Source organism: Prionailurus bengalensis, chromosome D4 (genome assembly GCF_016509475.1).
Source record: "Prionailurus bengalensis isolate Pbe53 chromosome D4, Fcat_Pben_1.1_paternal_pri, whole genome shotgun sequence".
Lineage (NCBI taxonomy): Eukaryota > Metazoa > Chordata > Mammalia > Carnivora > Felidae > Prionailurus > Prionailurus bengalensis.
Window position 1 is genome coordinate 76,591,277 of NC_057359.1, and position 22,139 is coordinate 76,613,415.

Below are 22,139 nucleotides of genomic sequence, written 5' to 3' on the forward strand. Positions count from 1 at the left end.
CAATTTCCTCATCTGTAGAATGGGGTAGAAACTCCTACCCTATATTAATTCATTAGGCTGCTATAACATCCTTGGATACATTGGCTGCAAAAAGAGGAATTGAAAGGTACTTCGCAAAATAATTACAGTAATGATGGAAATGGTGGTGTTTATTGAGCAGACACTTTCCATGGAAATTTCATATATTTCTATTTTTAAATGTTTCTTTTTGAGAGAGAGAAAGAAAGAACACAAGCCGGAGAGAGTTAGAGAGAGAATCCCAAGCAAGCTCCATGCTAAGCCTACTGTCAGCACAGAGCCCGACGCAGGGCTCTACCCCATGACACTGAGATCATGACCCGAGCTGAAATCAAGAGTTGGGCACTTAACTGACTGAGCCACCCAGGTGCCTCTTGTATATTTATTTTCTGGCCATGAAACAAGTTAATTTCATCATTCCCGCTTTACCCAGAATCAAAATGAGGAGACAAGTAAAGCAGGTCACACTGTAAGCAAGAGGCAAAGTGGCATTCAAATTTGAGTCTGTTTAGCAACAAAGGGACCTTTTTCTACTCTTGTCTTCTCCAAATCCAGTTGTTTCTACTTGCATGAAATGACCCTGGGTAAGGCTGTGCCAGTGAGAGGCAGTAGAAAGCAGGCAAGCTCTTATTTGTGAAAATCTATTGACTCTGACTGCAGAGAGACTCCGAAACTCATATAGAAGAAGGGAGAGGCTCTATGCGATGGTTTGGGAAGAAAATATTCCTAAGTTGAAAGAACCAGTAGCTGATGCCAGACACGTGGAACTCAACTGAAGGCAGGAAGCAAATAGGAAGAGCTGAAACGCTGACTCAAGATCACTCTAGTGAAAAGCCAGGAATGTCTCCTGCATAAAGCAAGCTGTCACTCTTCCCTTGTTCTCTTATCACCTCTAGTGTGTTGAACAGATGCACCAACTGTCCTTCCTACATGCTTCTGCCCAAGTACAGCAGAAGGTTGTTGGAAGAAGCCCTGTCCTGGTGCCTTCATCAAGTCTATCCCCTCTTCTTTTTGCATTTGTTAAATGTAAGTAACTCTCCCTTGATAAAGGTGGAGTACACATGACATGAGTTACATGAATGCACAGAGTATATGGTAAGTTCCTAACGAAGTCTAGTTCCAGCCATCTATTCCCAGGAGTTCCCAGCAAACATGAGAAATGGTTTACTGGAGTAGAGCTTCCTCTCTTTATACACACACACAGACACACACACACATGCACACACGCATGCACCTGTGAATAAATATACTCTTGTTATAAATGATTAAACATTATCAAAGTCTACAGAGTTCTTCATTTCCACTCCTCACATATTTTTACTTAATATCAGTAGTCATCATTGTTAACTATTATGTATTCTTCTAGGTTTTTAAAAATACATTTATAAATACAATATTACGCATATAATTATATATATAAATGTTCATAATAAACTCGTAAGTACACCAGACATTATCATTATTATAAGATATGCATTTGTACTTAATACTATTTCTTAGAGATCTTTTCAAACCAGTATTCATATAGATCTATCTTTCTGATGGTTATTTGGCATTGCACGGTATAAATGTACCATAATGCCTTTAGCTAATCTTTATTAATGAGCATTTTGGTTGTTTATAGCTGTTTATTATTGCAAATGATATCATAATGAAGATCTCTGTACATATATCATTCTGTACATGTATGTGTTTCTACTAAAAAAATCTTAGAAAAAGGATTGCTGGGTCAGTGGTTTATGAATTTAAAAATTTTGGTAGATTTAATAATGGCTGTCTGTTGGGGCTCTACCAGTCTACAATCCTATCACTGATGATTGAGAAAGCCCATTTCCCCATAACTTTCATGTTCATTATCACCAATATGGGATAGGAAAAAAACTCATTTTTGTTTTGCTTGGCATTTCCCTGATTACTGCTGAGGTTCCCCACCTTTTGATGTCATGGCCATGTGTATTTCTCCTTCTATAGGTTGTCCATCCATGTGCTTTAACCATTTTCCTATTGTGATTCTTGTCTTTTTCCTTATTGGCTTATGTATGCTTTGCATATTTTCTGGAGTTCTCCTTCTCCTTTCATACATATTGAAATTTTCTTTCATTCTGTACTTGTGTTTTAACCTTACTTTTGATATCTTATAACCTCTCTATCTTGGTCCTTAACTGCTTCTGAATTTGGTGCAATGCTTAGGAAGCGACAGATGATAAAACACATTTCTATATATTATTCTAGTATTTATATAGGTTTTTAAAAATCTTTGGTTGTTTAATCTGTATGGATTTAATTTTGTGCATGATGTGAGTGGTTATTTTAACTTCATTATTTTCAAAATGAGTAACCATTACCTGAAGGGTCCATCTGTTCACTAACTAATGTAAAATACTATTTTGTCATATACTAAATCACTATGTATGCCATGTATACATGGTTGGAATTTTTCCTATTTAGCTGTCTGTATTTTCCTGCAATAATTCTATACTACTTGAGGGGTTCCTGGGTGGCTCAGTCAGTTGAGCATCCAACATCAGCTCAGGTCATGATCTCGGGGTTCATGAGTTTGAACCCCACATCAAGCTCTCGACTGTCAGGGCAGAGCCTGCTTTGGATCCTTTGTCTCCCTCTCTCTTTGCCTCTCTCTCTCTCTCTCTCTCTCCCTCTCCCTCTCCCTCTCCCTCTCCCTCTCCCTCTCTCAGAAATAGAAAAAACATGAAAAAGATTATATACTACTTGAATTACTGTAGCTTTGAGGCGTGGTCTGGATATAGTCAAGTAAGTCTCCTCCCCATTGTAAACACTAATTTTCTATCTCAAAACTTCCTCACTCGCCTTATTATTTTCCCATTCAAATGAATTTTAATTTTGACTTGTCAAATTCCACATAAAACCCTAGTAGAATTTTGGGTGATATCACATTGAATTTGTAGACCAATGTGGGGGGAATTAAAAAAAAATGTTCCCCTGTAAGAAATACATATTGAGACTCAACTCTATGTTGGGCACCACCACCAACTGTGGCAGAGACAATGTCTTCCATTCGCTACACTGGGTCCTCTTTCTGGATGTGTACCATAGACTGTGCAACCAAGCTTCCCCTGCAGGTGGGCCAGAGGGGCCACGTGACGGGTTTCTGAATGATGGAATCTGTGCTGACGTGATGCAAGCTGCTGCCAGACTCAGACCTTCAAAACATCCTGTCTGATTCTCAAGCTCCCTCTTCTCTTGCTATGGCAAGTTTGGAGAGCATGTGATCGAAATGCGTACTTGCGGCTGGAGAAGTTCACCTCAATCACAATGGATCTTGCATGAAAAGCGTATAATAAACTTTTGTGTACACGTTTCCGGCTTGAGAGGCTTCATTTGTTACAGCAACACAGCTGATCTTATCCTAGGATCTTTACAGTTGTGAGTTTTCTAATTCAGAAATAGTTTGCATCTCCATTTATTAAGTGTTCCTTTAATGTTTTTTATTATTTTTTGTAAACACTGTTTTCCCGTTATTTAGATTTTTAAGGCTCCAAAACCAGTGTGGCTCAAACACCTTTTATTACAATCAAAACTTAATTTTTTATATGAAATATAATTTCTTGTCAAATTGGTTTCCATACAACACCCAGTGCTCATCCCAACAGGTGCCCTCCTCAATGCCCATCACCCACTTTCCCCTCTCCCCCACCCCCATCAACCTTCAGTTCATTCTCAGTATTTAGGAGTCTCTTATGGTTTGCCTCCCTCCCTTTCTGGTTTATATATTAAGCGTTCCTTTAAAGCCTTCTCTGAAGTTTTAGACTTCTGGTCGTAAACGTCTTCTTGGGGCTTATTCTTAGGTATGGGTACAATATGCAGGGTTCCACAGGTTACAGACATGCATTTTAGATGCAGATCACCAGGGGCCAAATCCTGATTTTGTCTCCCATTAGCTGTGTTGCCTTGGACAAAATGCTTAGCCTCTCTGTACTTGCTCTGCTTACCTATAAAGAAGTACTCACCTCAAAGAGCCACTGTGAAGATTAAATGAGTTATGTCTGGAATTTGGTATATCCAAACTTACAGCCAGTGGTCGCTGCTATCATTACATCCTTTTCCACTACAGAAGTAGAATCAGGTTTTCACTTATGTTTTCCCTTTTATTTTCTAGTAGAAACTGCTGATATTGAGGAAAGCTATTACTGATTTCTATAAGTTGATTTTTCACCGTACCACATAAGGAGCTCATCAGTTCTAATACATGTACCAGATTTTTCTAAATGGATGAGTATATATTTGCCTCATTTAGGCATTAGAACTATGCTAGGATTTTGGAATAAATTAGAAAACAGCCATTTTAGTTTCTTTCTCTGGTTCAGTTTATATAAGAGAGTGGTTGTGCATTCCTTAATGATTTGATAGGACCTGCCTATAAAACCCATGAGCTCATGACTTCTTTTCAATTGTAGATATTTAGCTCTCTGATCATTTTATTTTATGTTATCTGTCTGTTTAGATTTTCTACACCATCATGACTGAAACTTGGTAATTTATATTTTCCAAGAAAATAATGCATTTTATCAAGACTTGCAAATTTATTGGTATAAAGTTGTACACAGTATTCTCATTAAATTTGCTTTATCTTCTGTGCTTCTATGGGTATGTCTCTAGCTCATTCCTAATGTCCTTGTGTTCTCTCTCCCTCTCTCATTTCAAAAGGCTTTTGCATTTTATTGATGAGGCTCCTTTTTTTCACCTATTTCATTTATTTCAGCTTTTATTTGTATTAATTCCTTCCTGCTGCTTTCTTTGACTTTGTTATATAATTCTTTTTCTGGCTTCTTGATTTGAATGCTTATTTGTTTATTTTCAATCTGTCTTGCTTCTCAATACATGACACGGAGCTCTGACTGCCTTGCCCATGTTCCATGAATGTGAATATACAGTCTGCCTGCTCCTACTCATTTCTAAGGACGTGGTCATTTAAGTTTGATTTTTCTCCTTACTCGAGTGTTACTTAGGAGGTTTAGTTGTTTAAATGTAAAAAAAATTCTCAAATAGACCGATGCATCTGCTAACTAGACTGCTGTTAATATGTAATATTATTCCATTCTAGTCTGGAATATAGCTTGTATAATTTCTACTTCGGTGAATTTACTGAGATTTCATGCTCCCTTACTTAAGGGAGACACAGGTGTGGAGCTCAGAGTTAATTAAACCAGGGTTCAAAGGGAAGCTATGCCCCTTATCAACCATATGACCCTGATACAATCTATTAACTTCTGTAGGCCTCAGTGACACAATCTATTAAATGGGGATAAAAGTTATCCTTACCACATAGCTTATGTGAGAACCGACATAACTTACCTAAAGGACAAAATAGTATCTGTCGTGTAATAGACAATGTGAAACATATGGTGCCATTGCAACACTGCTCTTGGTAAATGATACATCCATACATATACCATTCATGTATTTTAAATAGATAAGTGTATACATAATTATTACAGTTCAAGTTAAATATGTACATTATATACATATGTATGCCTGTGTATTTATATTCTTATGCATATACATATATACACACACATATATACATGTACATATATACACATACATACATACACACATACATGCAAAGCTCAGCCCTACAGTTAAGATTCCAGTCTAGTGGAATATTTCCCTATATACAAACTGACCTGCTCCTTATTACAACCTGAATTAGGTAGAATAATGGTGCCCCCAAAATGTCTGTGTCTTAACAACCATAGGTCCTTACAACCTATGGATATGTTACCATACATGGCAAAAGGAACTTTGTAAGTATGATTAAGACTTTCGAGGTGGGAAGATTGTTCTTGATTATCTAGTTGGACTCAATGTAATCAAAAGGGTCCTTATAAGGGGAGTCTGGGTGGCTCAGTTGGTTAAGCATCTGACTTTGGCTCAGGTCATGATCTCACGGTTCATGGGTTCGAGCCCCATGTCAGGCTCTGTGCTGACAGCTTGGATCCTGGAGCCTGCTTCAGATTCTGACTCTCTCTCTCTCTCTCTCTCTCTCTCTCTCTCTCTCTCTCTCTCATAAATAAATAAACATTAAAAATTTTAAAAAGGGGTGCCTGGGTGGCTCAGTTGGTTAAGCATCTGACTTCGGCTCAGCTCATGATCTCACACTTGGTGAGTTCAAGCCCTCCATCAGGCTCTGTGCTGACAGCTCGGGCCCTGGAGCCTGCTTTGGATTCTGTCTCTCTCTCTCTCTCTCTCTCAAAAATAAATACACATTAAAAAACATTTTTTAAAAGGGGGTCCTTATAAGAGCATAAGAAGTAGACAAATGTGTCAGAGTCAGAGAAGGAGATATAGTGTGGAATCAGAGGAGAGACAGAAAAAGACTGTTCCTCTGGCCTTAAGAATCTTGCTGATGCCTCAGTTTTAGGAATTATGACCTCCACAGGTGTAAATAATAAATCTGTGAGGTTTTAAGCCGCTACGTTTGTGGCAATTCATCATCAAAGCATTAGGAAACTAAAGGAAGACCGTAACAGGGAGGCATTGCTCATGTTCAGATGAGAAAACCGGTAAGTGACTTGCCCATGGAGATACACCTTGTTTACCGTGGTGCTAGGGAGCAGACCTGGGAGTTCATATTTCAAAGCATGTGTATGAGTGTGTGTGTGTGCCACGTGTGTGTGTGTGTGTATGTGTGTGTGAGAGAGAAATTTTAGCCATATTACACCTGTAGGTTCATGGTTATTTATTTATTTATTTTTGTCTGGAGGTAGGAAAGGATTGTGGCTCAACAGGAGAGGAAGGAGGGGAGATAAAAGGTTTGGGGCATGCTTAGTAAGACACTTAGAGATGCGGGGAGGGGAAAAAAACAGAGACTCATAAAAACATAGGGACTCAGAGGTAAATGATCCTCTGAGTTTTGAAACACGAGAAACTCTCTCCCCCAAGCCACCTCAGGGCACAAGATGGATGATTTATGCAAAGGTCTGTTTAGTTGTTGGTTTTTTTTTTTTTTTCCATGCGACATAATTATACAGTTTCTTTAGAACATTCTGTCGTCTGGGAGATTTTCTTACAGAAATTCTAAAGAGTGTAGGCTCACAGGAAACCAGCCAAGATCTGCAAGGAACTATATTTATACATATGCCAAAATGAAAACCATAAAATAAGTACAAAGATACAAACTGGGCATTTTAGCTGTAGGCAATGAATGTGTTACCCTTAACACACCTATCACATTATAGAGAATACTAGAACTAGATGGGCCTTTAGAGATTGTACCATAAAACCTATACGTGTTTAGCCAAGAGCATGTTTTATTTAATCCCTACAGCAACATCACGAGATGGGGAGTTTCATTCCAACACAGCCACCAAGGACCTCGAGGCTGGCACTTTAAAATTCCACAACCAAGATCATACCGGCACTTTGGAAAAACCAGTACCTTGCCCTGGATCTTCTTACTCCACATCTAGTACTCATTTCATTTTGGCACAAAAGAATATTTCCGATCTGCTTGTCTTTCAAAAGAGGAATCTGGGACCTTAGAGAGGTATGGCATTTACACAGATTCTCCAAGCAGGGTGTTTATTTATTCATGTATTTACTTGCTCAGTTATTCATTCATTCCTCAATGGTTTGTGGAGCCTATAAAATTATAGATGGCAATGCACAGACTAGAAAATTTTTTCTTTAAATGGCAAAAAGAATCAGATCCTGGAGGGGGCCCTGGGGAATGTAAAAACATAGAAAACGTAAGGTCAGAAGAGCTCAACACTGACTTGGACCAACGTCAGGGCTGAATCTGAGTATCCCACCACAAGACAAGACCGTAGCAGGTGCCGTCCAGCTTTACTGAATCGGACCCCTGAAATGAATCCCACCCTGGGGCTGTCCGGACCATGACTCTCTGTGGCCTAGAAGGTAAAGTCCTGAGCCACAGGAACCCTACAATCCAATATCATGGGGGCCTTTCTCATGAAGGCCCTTGGGACTGTCCCAACATTAACCAAAATAAAGATTAGCAAAACTGTTTTCAGGGTGGTCTCCATCTGAAGGTTTCACTCAAGGGAAAGATTTAGTTTCCAGAAAAAGCCATTTTGAATGTAAGGTACCCAAGGGTATTCTGTAGAAAAGAAGGAAAGAAGGAAAGGAAAGGAAACAGAATTCCATGGGGGAATTCTGGTTAACTTATATAATGATGTATCTACTCTAAGACCCTCAACACTTGTGAGAAACATTAGCATGTCACCTAACACTAAGAAAAACATTTTAAAAAAATCTTTCAAAGCATTGATAGTAAAATGCATCCTGATTTCAGAGATGTTAGAAAGTGGAAAATGTGGGCACTTTAGAACCAGTGAATTATGATATATCACCACCGCAGGACTTGTCAGAGCCTTTACTATCCTCAGGTGCACCATGAACCTTAAAGGCAGTTATAGAGTACAATTTCCCATCCACATAGGAATGTGACCACTGAGCTACCCTTTTCTGCCTTTCAGCTGCATATAGGACTCATGTTTCTCAGATCCCACAGTGGAAAAACCTCTCTGAATGAATGGATGAACTCTGTGTGCTTCAGTCAAATGTCTGTGAATATGTTTTACACCTGAGCTTTTGCAAAATACTTCAAGCAGCAGGGAGCATAAGGTTGTGATGTCTGCCGAGAACCTGGTATGTGGATGTTCTGTGCTAACTATGGGAGGTAAAATCCCGTTTCTTCGATCAGAAGTCACAGAGGTGAAAATGCAGACCCTAACCTAAAAGTCAGAAACCAAAACAAAACAAGTGGTAAATAAACACATCCCACACCTCTCCAACCAGTTACTGAAAGTCAAAATTAAGATCACTATCTTCCCTCTGGAGGTCAGCGTTTGCCACTCCTAGAGAGGATGTGTGGCTAGACGTGCTCTTTCGGCCCAGATTTTTAACCACATTTTCATTACATTGTTAATAAAATTACATTTACATCACATTCAAATCTGAAGAGAGATGCTTGGGTTATCTCCTGTCCCAACTTTACCTCCTAAATGGCTGTGAGATCCTTCTGGGCCACGGTTTCCTCCTCTGAAAGATCTGAGAAATACTTGAAACTTCAAAAAATATTAATGACCTTGATCACAATTTCTTATTTAAAAATACAGGGAACAAAAATATATATACAGGGAACATCTCTCTTAGCAAATTATGCCAGGAAAAGGTGTTTACCCCCTGAAACAAACAAAACACAATAAAACAACAAAAAACACAACCTTCCTTTTGTCAAGCCAGGACTACTATATAATCCACCATATGTTTGGGGGGGGGGGTGTTGTTTGTTTTGCCTTTTATGTTTACGTCAGTTGCCAAGAAGCAAAGAGCTAAATTTATCTCCAGTTGAGTAATGCCCCCATTTCAGGCTCCTGCAACCATTTGCTCTCTCTGTCCTTACACATGGCTCCGGTCAGTCCTAACTTTATATGACATGCTTTTTTAATAGGTTGGATTTATGTGGATAATATTAAGTCCTTGTCAAAGAATGCACGAAGTACTTCATAAACACACATACACAAAAGATACCAACTTGGTTGCTAGGTAACCAAGCAACCTGTAATTGCTTGGGGATGCTCCCTCACCTGTAAAGATTCATTCTAAATGCTTCAGCTCAGTTTCTGATGACCTTCTCAACTTCTCTCAAATTCACCTGCTTCTCTCTACCCTGCTAGTACCTGTTGCTCTATCAACATCAATCAGGACCAAGTGAGGCTCAGCCACCTGTCCTCAGTGACCCCTCTCTCCCAGAGTACAAACTCAATGCCTATTTGCGTTCTCAGCATCCCATAAAAGGCCAGGTACAGAGTAGGTGCAAGAAATCCTAGATAGATGAATTCCTTAATTCAACGGTTACGGTTTTGAAGAAGTTCTTGGGGCAAACAGTGGGGAGTGACAATGGGGATACCCAGGTGACTACGACCTAGTCCCTGATCATGAAGACTTCACAGTGCAATGAGGTCCACACAGGAAGGCAGGTAAGTCAAAAGAGCAACGGGGTGACCACAGAGAGAAGCACTGGGGTGCTGTGTGATCCCAGAGAAAGATACTTTACTCAGTTGTGTAGACCAGGGGCTGGCTATCAAGGCAGCTGGCAGGAGGTCCAGTCTGCAGGGTGTCCAGATATCACTGGGATAAATTAGAATTCAAAGCTACCAAACAGTCCTTGCAAGAGCATCTTGTGGGTCGACATGAAAAAAATACAAATCAAAATAAAACAAGAAAAAAGGTCCTTTCTTTGCACGCCCTAACCCCACTTGCTAAATCCCCAGCCAATATTTAAACAGTATCCACTTGAAAGGGCAAGGTGTTCTATTACCCAGCTCCAGGGTAACTACACTTCTCACTCCCGCACCCCATGGGGCTCAGAGAAGACTTGTCAGAGAAGGTTATATCCACACTGACTCTTGATGATGAAACAGAGCTGTCTAAGCTAAATGGCCACAGGCAAGGGGTGGGGACTGATGGTACAGAGGAGGAGGAGAGGCAGATGGAACAACATTGTCAAAATTCCAGATGCGCAGGCCAAGAAGAGGACTCATTCAGGAAGAGGGACACAACTGGAATTGCAGCTGGAAAGACTGGGCTGGGGACAACTGCTTTAGCCATGTTAAGTGAAGAACATCATTTAACAATTATTATGTGAGCACCTACTAATTGCCAGGCACTGTTCTAGGTGCTGGAGATAGGGTGGTAAAGAAGACCTACAATTCCGTCCCCAAGTGATTAAATTAGCTGGCTTTATACCTATTAGACTGGCCATAACTGCCATTCGCTGGGTGCTCACGCATGCTGGCCTCTGTGCATGCATAATTCCATTCAATCCTCACAATTGCATCTGATTCTACTTAAAAGGAAAGGCTCACAGAAGTTTATGGACTTGCTTAAGACCACGTAGCTAGAAGTGGCCAGAGGCGAGGAATAACAGCAGGTCTGTCCTGACTGAGACTAGAGCCCCACAGCCTGGGTTGGAGCCCTAATGCCCCCATGTACCAGCTGTGTGACCTTGGGAAAGTCACAGAGCTATTCTGTGCCTGGTTTTCTTGATGGTAACTGGCGATCATAATAGTACGTCCCTTGTAGAGTTGTTAGGAGAATTAAAAACCGGCTCTTGTAATCGAAGCACTAACCACAGCCATGGCACAGAAGAGGCACTTCATAAAAGTTAGCTGCTGTGACTCACCTAGCTGCAGAGGGGTTTATTGAACCTGAGCCTACCCAAGGAACTCAGCAAGGTCACAGAGCTCTGATCCAGTCTGGAAGGTCTCCTTGAGCAAAGGTTTGTTTCCCTTGCTTAATTCAATTAGGTGCTACATCTCTCTACCAACTCTCTCACAAGTACCTGCTAATGGCTTTCATTGTTTTGTTTACAGTGCTTCTAACAAGTGTGGGTAACTTCTCATTTGCATCCTTAATAGGCAATCTTCAAAACATGTTGACACTGCAGTTGGTTTTAGGAGACCTGGGTTTTATTTTCTTTTTTTGTCCTGTTTATCAGCATTTGGATGGGCTTCAACAGCTGCCAGCACACTCCCGCCCATTCATTCTTATTTAAGACTTTCAGAGTTCTTCTTATATTTTGGATATTAACCCCTTATTGGATATATCAACACCAAAAACAGCAACAACAACAAACAATCCAATCAAAAAATGGCCAGAGGACCTGAATAGACATATTCCCTAAGGAGACGTACCAATGGCCAACAGATTCATGAAAAACTGTTTCAATATCACTGCATGTCAGAAAAATGTAAATCAAAACCACAATGAGATATCCCTTCAAATCTGTTGTTAAGGCTAGTATCAAAAAGACAGGAAATAACAGGTGTTGGCAAGAATGTGGAGAAAAGGGAACCTCAGTGCGCTGTCGGTGGGAATGCAAACTGGCGCAGCCACTATGGGAAACAGTATGGAGTTCCTTAAAAACTTAAAAATAGAACTACCCTACGATCCAGCCTGAAGAAAATGAAAACACTAATCAGAAAAGATATGTGCACCTGATGTTTACTGCAGCATTATTTACAATAGCCAAGATATGGAAGCAGCCCAAGTGTCATCAATAGATGAATGGAGGGGCTTGTGGGTGGCTCAGTCCATTAAGTGCCCAACTTCAGCTCAGGTCATGATCTTATGGTCCATGAGTGCGAGCCCTGAATCAGGCTCCGTGCTGGCAGCTCAGAGCCTAGAGCCTGCTTCGGATTCTGTGTCAATGTCTTTCTCTGCTCCTCCCCCACTTGCGCGCTCTCTCTCTCTCTCTCTCTCTCTCTCTCTCAAAAATAAATAAACATTTTTTAAGAAGTTATAGATGAATGGATAAAGATGTGGTGTGTGTATATGTAGACACACACACACACACACACACACACTATGGAATACCACTCAGCCACATACAAAGAATGAAATCTTTTTTTTTTTTCAACGTTTTTATTTATTTTTGGGACAGAGAGAGACAGAGCATGAACGGGGGAGGGGCAGAGAGAGAGGGAGACACAGAATCGGAAACAGGCTCTAGGCTCCGAGCCATCAGCCCAGAGCCTGACGCGGGGCTCGAACTCCCGGACCGCGAGATCGTGACCTGGCTGAAGTCGGACGCTTAACCGACTGCGCCACCCAGGCGCCCCCAAAGAATGAAATCTTACCATTTGTGACAACATGGATGGACCTAGAGGGTACTATGCTCAGGGAAATAAGTCAGACAAAGAAATAAAAATACCACACGATTTCACTGATCTGTGGAACCTAAATATCAAAACAAAGAACACCAACAAAAAAAAAACAGTCATAAATACAGAGAACAAGCTAGCGGTTGCCCGCGGGGAGGCGGGGGCAGGGAAGGACAGGGGCAAAACAGGGGAAGGGGCTTGAGGAACAAGCTCCCAGTCTCATGTGGTTGCAAAGTACGACATAGTAAATAGAGTCAGTACCAGTGTATTAAGTTTCTATGGTGACAGATGACAAGTACACTTACTGTGGTGAGCGTCCCCTAACGTATATAAATGTCAGATCACTATGGTGTGCATCTGAAACTAATTTTGTATCCCAACTCTGCTTCAATTAAAAAAAAAGAGACTTGGGGCGCCTGGGTGGCGCAGTCGGTTAAGCGTCCGACTTCAGCCAGGTCACGATCTCGCGGTCCGGGAGTTCGAGCCCCGCGTCGGGCTCTGGGCTGATGGCTCAGAGCCTGGAGCCTGTTTCCGATTCTGTGTCTCCCTTTCTCTCTGCCCCTCCCCCGTTCGTGCTCTGTCTCTCTCTGTCCCAAAAATAAATAAAAACGTTGGAAAAAAAAATTAAAAAAAAAAAAAAAAGAGACTTTCAGAGACTTTTCCTGATAGGGAAAGTTAGGTGATCCTGTCTCACAAACCTAAAAACCAAGAACTTGAACACCTCGAATCACTGAGCAAGTGAGGGGCTATTGTCCCTACTCATCATTCACTGTAATTATTTTATTTAACAAATACATACAGTGCCAACTCTGTGCAGGGCCCTGTTCAGAAGCACTTTACAGACACTCATGGAAACTGTGAGGTAATGCATTTTAGTCCTCATCACAACTCCATCAAGAGATACTATTATCATGCCTATTTTACAGAGGAGGAAAGGGAGACACAGAGATGTTGAGTAACTTGCTCATGGTCACGCAGCAAGGAGGCAGCGAGCTACATTACTAACCATGTGACCTTGGACACACGACTTACCCTTAAGGGAGTAATAAACAGTAAGTAACTGTGCACTCTTCACAAGCATCTTTATATTGGGGCAAATATTACAAGTTTAGACACGAGCAAACTGAAGATCAGGGGTTCTCAGAGACTTGCCCAATGCCTAAGAGAGAGTTATCTCCAGAGCTTGGATGAGAACGGAGTCTGTCGATTCCCCTTGACCTCTGCAGTGTGCTTCACTGGAAGGTGGTGACAGTCGCTATGTCACAATCCATTACTGCTCTACCTGCTGTTCCTGCTGTTTTTTGCAACGGAAAGACCACCCCACCACCAGGTATACAGGGAGAAAAATAATGATAAGAACACGGCTGATTCTGTATTCAAGCCTCAGATCTAAGCCCATGCATAATTTACTCAACACTGCCCTGCAGTCACTTAAGCTGAGGAGAGACAGCTATAAATTCAGGTCTGCATACACTAATTTATTTCTTATTTATTTTGCTGATACATATCTAGGGCCTGCAGCAAGCCGTTGCAACACCTGCTCAAAGGCACCTGCAGCCCCCAGTGTAACTGAGGCAGAAGGGGAGACCCTAAAGCAAGTCCCAGAAGGAAAACTAGAACCCTGGACGAGAACCATGCAGATAAAATTAATTTTCTGTTACACTGAGTTCAAACTCATACACGCTCCCCCACCCCCTTTTGCATAATATGTAGGACCGAACAGGCTCTTGCTAAATGCCTTATTCTGTTTTCCGATCTTAGCAAAGCACTGAGCATATTTCGATGACAGACATTCTTGCACGAGCACTGGATTATTTTTCTGAGTCACAGAATGTCAAAAGATGAGGACATTTTTAAATAGGAAGATGTCACCAGAAAGAGATTGAAGAAGAGAGGGGGGAAAAAAGCAGTGCCATTTTCGAGGAATAGCTGAGGATCAAGCCCTACCCTGGAGGCCGTCCATGACAGAGGTAATTCCCAATTCACTCCTCCGGATGGAAAACTAGGTAAACTGGATGAAATGTTAGGCGTCATCGGCCAAAGATCTCATTTTGCATGTGGTCAAACTGCGGCCCAGAGAGGGAAAGGGACTTGTCCCTGGCTACTCAGCAAGCTGGCCCCAATGTGCCCATTCTTTCAGTCTCAGACACATTGTAAAACTCCACTGAGTCCTTAGCATTTGCCTGCACGGCTTCCTTTCCGCCTCCTCGCCTCCACTTAATTATCCTTACAGATAGGGCGTTAGGGCATAGAGAGGCCATCCCTGAATTTGTGCTAACTCCCTGCAGAAACAGGGTAGACAGTCTGGCCCAAGCTTTTTCTCAAGCACACACCTCCTGGTTTCTCAGTGAGACTTTCAAGGTGCCTGCTCTGGTCTCCAAGCTACACTGGCCAGGGCTGCGGGGGAGACACAGAAGGGGCAGGGGGCTTCGGCACAAAACAGTCCTGACCCTAAGACACCGCCTGAGCACGGATTCCATTTATTATAAGAATTAATCAATTATTTATTTTACTTCTTCCTTTCTTCTTCCCAATACCCCACAGAAGCCTTTTGCTTCTTGGGCTGAAAAAGCAGACGTGGAAAGGCCATTTCGTTGACGGGCAGGCCCGGTCTGGCCTGACTGCAGTTCCTGACCTTTTTTCCACATCTCCCACCGATGGGAAGGGCCTCGGGGACAGAGACTCACCCACAGAACATGAAGATGGTGCTGGAGGTGGCATCATAGGGCAAAGGCAGCGTCTGCTGCAGGCACAGCTGCTCACAGCCACCGTTGAAGCCGTCCGAGCAGTCGATGCCTTTGGAGTGGTCGTAGCATCCGGAGCCGTCCTTCATGGGCCTCAGCTCCTCGGGGCACTGCTCGGGGAGAGAGCGACAGGGCAGTCACGGCCAAGGAGGTGGTGGGTCCCACTGAGCCCTCTCCTCCCACTTTCCGAGAAGGGCCATGTGTCAGAGACCACAGAGGGGGTGTCAAAGTCTTGTCTGGCCAATTAATAGTTGCATGGTCTCTCTGAACCTCACTGTGCCCACCTGTGAAATGGGACTTTTGTCAGCATCCGCCTGGTAGACGTGTGAGAATAGAAGGAGGTACCGTGGGCAAAGTGCTCAGAACAAAGTGCTCAGAACAAAGTGCTCAGAACAAAGTGCTCAGAACAAAGTGGCTCATGTGGCAACTGCACAGCAAGCCTTAGCTCCTATTACTATTGACACTGCGGGAATCATCATCATTATTGTGTTTACTATTATCCAGTAGGATCTGCCACTGATAAAAAAAAAAATCACCCTGGCAGACAGCCAGGTATATTTTAAAGAGTTCCTACCGACATGAGTTTTAAACTCCAGCTCTTCCTCTCCTCATTCTGTGACCTGGGACAAGGTACTCACCGTCTCTGAGCCTCAACCTCCTTATCTGTTAAATGGGCAGAGCACCTACACTTATGCATTTGTTGGGAAGCTTCAACTGGATCCTGGGAGTGCACGTCCTACTTCGGAATTTGGCACGCAATCTGGTACTCATCAAACGTGAGTTCTCTCCCTTCCTGTCTTGAATTTGTCTTTTCGTCTCCATCCCTGTTTCCAGAGTCCTGAATGGGACCCCTTCATGGCCACATCGGGAGCCTGCAAATTCCAGTTAGGTCTCCTCCACACCATCCTCCTAAGTTAGGTATTTCTCAATCATCACTCCCCAGCTTAAATAAGTAACTGCATTTTCCAGAACAGTAACACTTTGAATCTCCCTTCAGCTGATAGGCAAGGTCTTCTGTAGATGTTTCAGCTCCTGTTTCACCAGGAACACCTGTCTCCTGGACTCGTAGCACTCTGGTCCCTAAAAGTACCCTGGTGACTCCAATCTTGAATGACCTCAGTCAAATGCTCTTCTGAGTGTGCCTGGCATCTGCTAAGTGCTCCATAATTGGAAGATCCTATACTGTAGGGACAACTGGCTATATAATTTATTTTCCATCATTAGATGAGCTGAGCTAATCTTGTCCAGTCCAGCAGACAGAGAAGCAGTTTCCAACTTCTCTTGCATTCAGGACCAAAAATGAGGTACTAGGTTTTAATTTCAGTCACCCTTGCTGGCATTTCCTGTCCATAAAGATTAACACCCAGAGCTCAGCCCTCCTCATCCATCACTGGACATCACTGATTAAAATGCCCCCACTGCACACCCCACACCCAGCTCTCTGGTCCCTTCTCCAAGCCTCCATCCTGAACCCCATCAATAACAAACACATACACACAGATCAATTCACAAAGACCACAATAACAATAACCACAAAAAAGAAAAAGGTCAATCCTCCTGGAAATTAAATTTCGCCTAAGAAGAATTCATAATTACCAATGCACAAGAATTCTTCGAGACATTTGAGACTGGCGCCAGGGAGGGTGACGGAGAAAGTAGGTTATAAATGGCCTTTGTCAAGCTGCAGAAAGGTTATAAAACTGGCTACATTTTGTGCTTAAAAAGAAAAATCAATTTTCCATGTGAGTGAAGTGCTGTAAATATTAATACAAGCTCAGAGGAAGTCCCTGCTTGTCTCTAAACATTCAATATCAGACAGGAGGGCACCTGGTCATGGGGTCATTTGGGAGCCATTTACCCGTCCTCAGGGCTGGGTCTGTCTGTCTGCAGAGATTGGGAATTAGCACTGGAAAGAATGGCTGACCTTCTCACCAGGTGACAGGAGGTATCTGGGGCACGGAATTACAGTTCGTCCCATCCCCTGCTGATTCCCTACTACTTTTGTTCTTTATAAAAGTATGTTCTGGGGGCACCTGCATGCCTCATTCGCTTGAGCCGCTGACTTCAGCTCAGGTTATGATCTCAAGGTTCATAGGTTGGAGCCCTGCATCGGGCTCTGTACTGACAAAGCAGAGCCTGCTTGGGATTCTCAATCTCTCTCTCTCTCTCTCTCTCTCTGCCCCTCCCCAACTTGCGCGCTCTCTCTCTCTGTCTCTCAGAATAAATGAATAATCTTTAAAAAAATAAATAAAAAAATTTTCAAAAGTATGTTCTGTAATCCAGATAAGACCTAAACACTTTCCCTGTTTTTACTTAGTCCTTACAGCAAGCCTATGAGGTCGTGTGGCAGGCTGAGAATGGCTACCCAAGATATGTTTCTGTCTTTATCCCTGAAACCTGTGAATATCACCTTCTATGGTCAAGTTCTGGCAGATTAAAGTTCTGGAAGATTAAAGTTCTTGCATGGAGTTGACTACCTGGGTTATCGAAGTAGGTCTAAATGCAGCCATGAATGTCCCCACAGGAGAGAGGCAAAGAGAGATCACACGCAAGATGAGAAGGCCGTGTGCAGGCAGAGCTGAGATTGTAGCCACATGGCTATAAGCCAGCAAATGCTGCAACCCCCAAAAGCTGGAAGAGGCAAAGAAGCCACGTGGAGGGAACGTGACCCTGAGAGCACCATGACTTTGGACTTGTGCCCTCTGGAATGGAGACAGAATACATTTCTGTCATCTTAAACCACACAGTTTCTGTGCTTTGGTAGTCACAGGAAAGCAATACAGGTTGGTAGTCACATTAGTCCCATTTTACAGATCAGGAAACTGAGGAGAAGTGGCAGGTGTGGGGCTTTTCAGGCTTTCTGGCTCGGTAGCTCTTAACTGATACTCAGGCAACTCACTGTACTCCCCTGTCACTTACTGAATGGTAGATTTTTCATCTTGGGAAGTCAGAGCAAAGATGAATTTAGAGCTGACCTCACCGACTTACTGTAAAGTTGAGGCTCAGAGAGTAGGAGGGTGTCCATCACCGCAAATCCCCCAGCACATGAGTAGAGGGTACACAGCCAGTCCCCTAGTCCCAGCTTGGGGCCCCATCCACCATACTTACTACCCTTTATGTTAAAGCATTTTATGTCTGAAGACAAACTTGATGATGATTTACAGATGGGAAACTGAGGCTCAGAGAGGTGAAGGTGCTTGAATAACATAACACAGCAAATTAAAGGCAGAGCTAGAATTAAACTTGCATTTGATCTGTGACCATGGGAGAGGTGTTCTGAGTATATGAAGTGGGTTTTCCAATCACCATATGATCATCCCTTCATCCAGCGTGGACTTCATACCCTGAGTCCTTGTGGGTGGGAGAGGGCAGACTAGATCCAGTAATATCATTTGAGATTTGCAAATTATTTCAACTATTTCACAGTTTGTCATCTCTCTCCCCCCACCAAAATGCAAAGCTGGTAATACTATGGACCTTCCTGCCTTGTCCTCAGCTACACTGCACACTTAGCATAGCGTCTGGAACATAGTAGCCGCTTTTTTTTTTTTTTTTAATAAACCATCTGAGCGCCAGACAGGATGTATAGTATGTCTGTGTGTTTGGGTTTGGGTTTGGGTTTCAACCCAAACTCTGCTTCTTATAAGCTGTGTAACCTCTTGCCAGTGACTCAACATCATCTATCTTTATGTGATTACTCTAAGGAGTAAACAGAGTGAAAGCCAGCATCAAAGATGGCCCCCAATGATGCCTGCTACTGGTATTCACACCCTGTGTAGTCTCCTCCCACACTCTACCAGCGTCGGTCTGCATGACCAATAGCATATGGCAGAACTGATGGTATATCACTTCCAAGATTAGATTATACAAGACTGAAATTTCTGTCTCCCTCCCTCTCTTTCATAGCACTGCTGTGGTGAAATCAAGCTGCCATGTTGTGAGCAAGGGACTGAAGCCTCTGGCCAACAGCCAGCAAGGCTGACCTTCCAGCAACACATGAGTAAGCTTGGAAACAGATCCTCCAACCCCAGTAAAGCCACTTCAGAGAACTACAGACCCAGCTGACATTTTGACTATAATCTTATAGGGGCCAGACCCACCCGGCTAAACCACTCTTGAATTTCTAACCCTCCAAGATTATGTGAGATGATACAAGCTTCTAGTTTGCAGCTGCTCAATTTGGGGATAATTTGTTATACAGCAATAGATAACTAATACAGTGAGACAAATGCGTCAAATGTTCAACACACACTCAGCAAGTGGCAGCTGCTGTTGTGGGTAATTTGAAGGAGCTTAGAAACTAGTTTGAGAGATAAGGAATATACATATCTGTCAGACAGAGGACTAGTAATAGAACAAACAAAGAAGCACAGCATAATTTGAATGGGAAAATAAAGTCCCTCCAAGTGTGAGTGCGACAGGGGGATGCCGGAGTGGGGAGGTCTTGGTCGGAGAAGACTTCCTCTTTGTCAGGAGCAGATGTCACTGAGCAAAAGGGACATGTGCCAATACACTAGAAACAGGAAGATCAGAATTCCTGCCCAGGCACGTCTGCTCACTTGCTTTGTGTGTCAGACATGTCCCTGAACCCAGCTGGACCTCAGTTTCCTTTCTTTAAACAGAGGGGCAGCTCACAGACAAGAATGTGGGGGCTGAAGTCAGGTCTGATCCCATGCAGGTTTTGAGACCCTGAGCAAGTGCTTCACTTCAAAGAACGCCTCGGGTTCCTTAGGGAGGAATGGCCACTCTACTGGAGGCATTTCTGGAGACTTTATGAGAAAACCCACCTGAAGTGCCTGGCTCGGAACCTAGCACATAGTAGGCACTTAATCGATGAAGGACAAATGAACAAATGATAAATGAATGAACCCAACCCCCAAAAGAAAACCTAACTAAAACTATTAGCTTCTTTTTTTTTTTAACGTGTATTTATTTCAAGAGAGAGAGAGAGAGAGAGAGAGAGAGAGAGAATGTGTGCAGATGCATGTGAATGGTCGGAGGGGCAGAAAGAGGGAGAGAATCCCAAGCACACTCTGCATTGTCAGCACAGAGCCCAATGCGGGGCCTGAGCTCACGACTGTGAGATCATGATCTGAACCGAGGCCAAGAGTCAGACAATTAACAGACTGAGCTCCCCAGGCATCCCTAGCTTCTTCCTTTGTTATCTATATAAGTCTTTCATTGGATCATTCAAGATATATTTACTGAAAACCTCCTCAGTGCTAAAAATTATCAGTAAACACGAGAGACAAGGCCTTGCTATCATGGACTTTAAATCCTAGAGAGGAGACAAATGATTGGCAAGGAAACAGAAAATGGTTATTCCACGGAGGAAAAAAGTAAGATGAAGAAAGAATAAAGTGAGTGGGGATGGACTGAAGGAGGCATACACGCAACATCGGAGCAAAGCCTGAATAATTAGCCTCCTGGGTGAATACAAGCGGGAAGAATTTTCTAATAGGGAACAGGAAGTCTGAAAGTCCTGAGGGAGGAGCAGTGTTGGCCTGTCCATGGAACAGAGGAGGCCATAGCTCAGTGAGACAGGGAAAAACAAGGCTAGCACAAAACAAGGTGTGAGAGGTAGGCGGTGACCAGATCACTTAAGCCAGAGTTAGCACACTATAGTCTGCAGGTCAAATTCAGTCTGAACCCTGTTTGTTTGCCTTTTTTTCATGTTTTATTTAATTTTGAGATAACTGTAGATTCACATGCAGTTGTAGGAAATAATATGATATAGAGAAACCCTGTGTATCTTTTGACCAGTTTCCTCCAATGGAAACATCTTGGAAAAAAATATAGAAAAAATATCACCCCAAGGATATTTACATTGATAGTCAAGATACACAGCATTTCCATCACTACAGAAATTCCCCTTTTTGCCCTTTACTTCCACAATCACTTCCCACCCGACTCCTCTCCTTAATGCGCAGAAAGCACCATGTTCTCCATTCCTTTATATCATAGAATTCTTCAGAATACGTTATAGAATTTCTGTCACTTCAGGAATAGAACGTAAATATAATCATACAGTATGTGACCTCTGGGGATTGGCTTTTTTCCCCCCACTCAGCATCATTCTCCTATGCATCCAGATTGCTGATGTATCAATATTTACCTCCTTTTTTGTTGCACAGTAGTATTCCATGGTGTGGACATACCATTGTGTGTGTAACCATTCACCCGATGAAGGACATGTGAGTTGTTTCCTGTTCTTAGCTAATATGAACAGCTGCTCTAAACATCTGCATACAAGTTTCTGTGTAAACTTTAAGTTTTCACTTCTCTGAAAAAAATGCCAAGAAGTACAATTTCTGAGTCATAGGATAGTTACAGATTTAATTTTTTTTAGAAAGCTGCCAAACTGTGTTCCAGGGTGTCTGTGCTATTTTAAATCCCCACAGTAATGTATGAGTGGTTCAGTTTGCCACAACCTTAACATCATTTGATGTTGTCAATATATTTTATTGTAGCTATCCTGATAGGTGTGTGGTGATATCTCACTGTGCCTTTAATTTGAATTTCCCTAATACTTATTGATGTTGAATATCTTTTGTGCTCACCTTCCGTCTGTAGATCTTTTTCAGTGAGGTGTCTCTTGATGTCTTTTGCCTATTTTCCGATTGATTTGGGTTTTTTATACTGTTATTTGAGAGTTCCTTATATATTCTAGACATTAGACTTTTGTCAGAGATGTGGCTTGCAAATGTAT

At 42.4% G+C, this 22,139-nt stretch overlaps 1 protein-coding gene across 3 annotated transcripts in view; it reads right to left on the bottom strand.

The window, feature by feature from the left end:
• ASTN2 (astrotactin 2) overlaps positions 1–22,139 on the bottom strand; it is an 882,294-nt gene that overhangs the window by 309,338 nt on the left and 550,817 nt on the right. For all 3 annotated transcript variants that reach the window (XM_043565814.1, XM_043565813.1, XM_043565812.1), the window contains one exon: positions 15,374–15,540. In XM_043565814.1, coding sequence (XP_043421749.1) covers positions 15,374–15,540 — 167 coding nt within the window. The remainder of the gene's footprint in view (positions 1–15,373; positions 15,541–22,139) is intronic.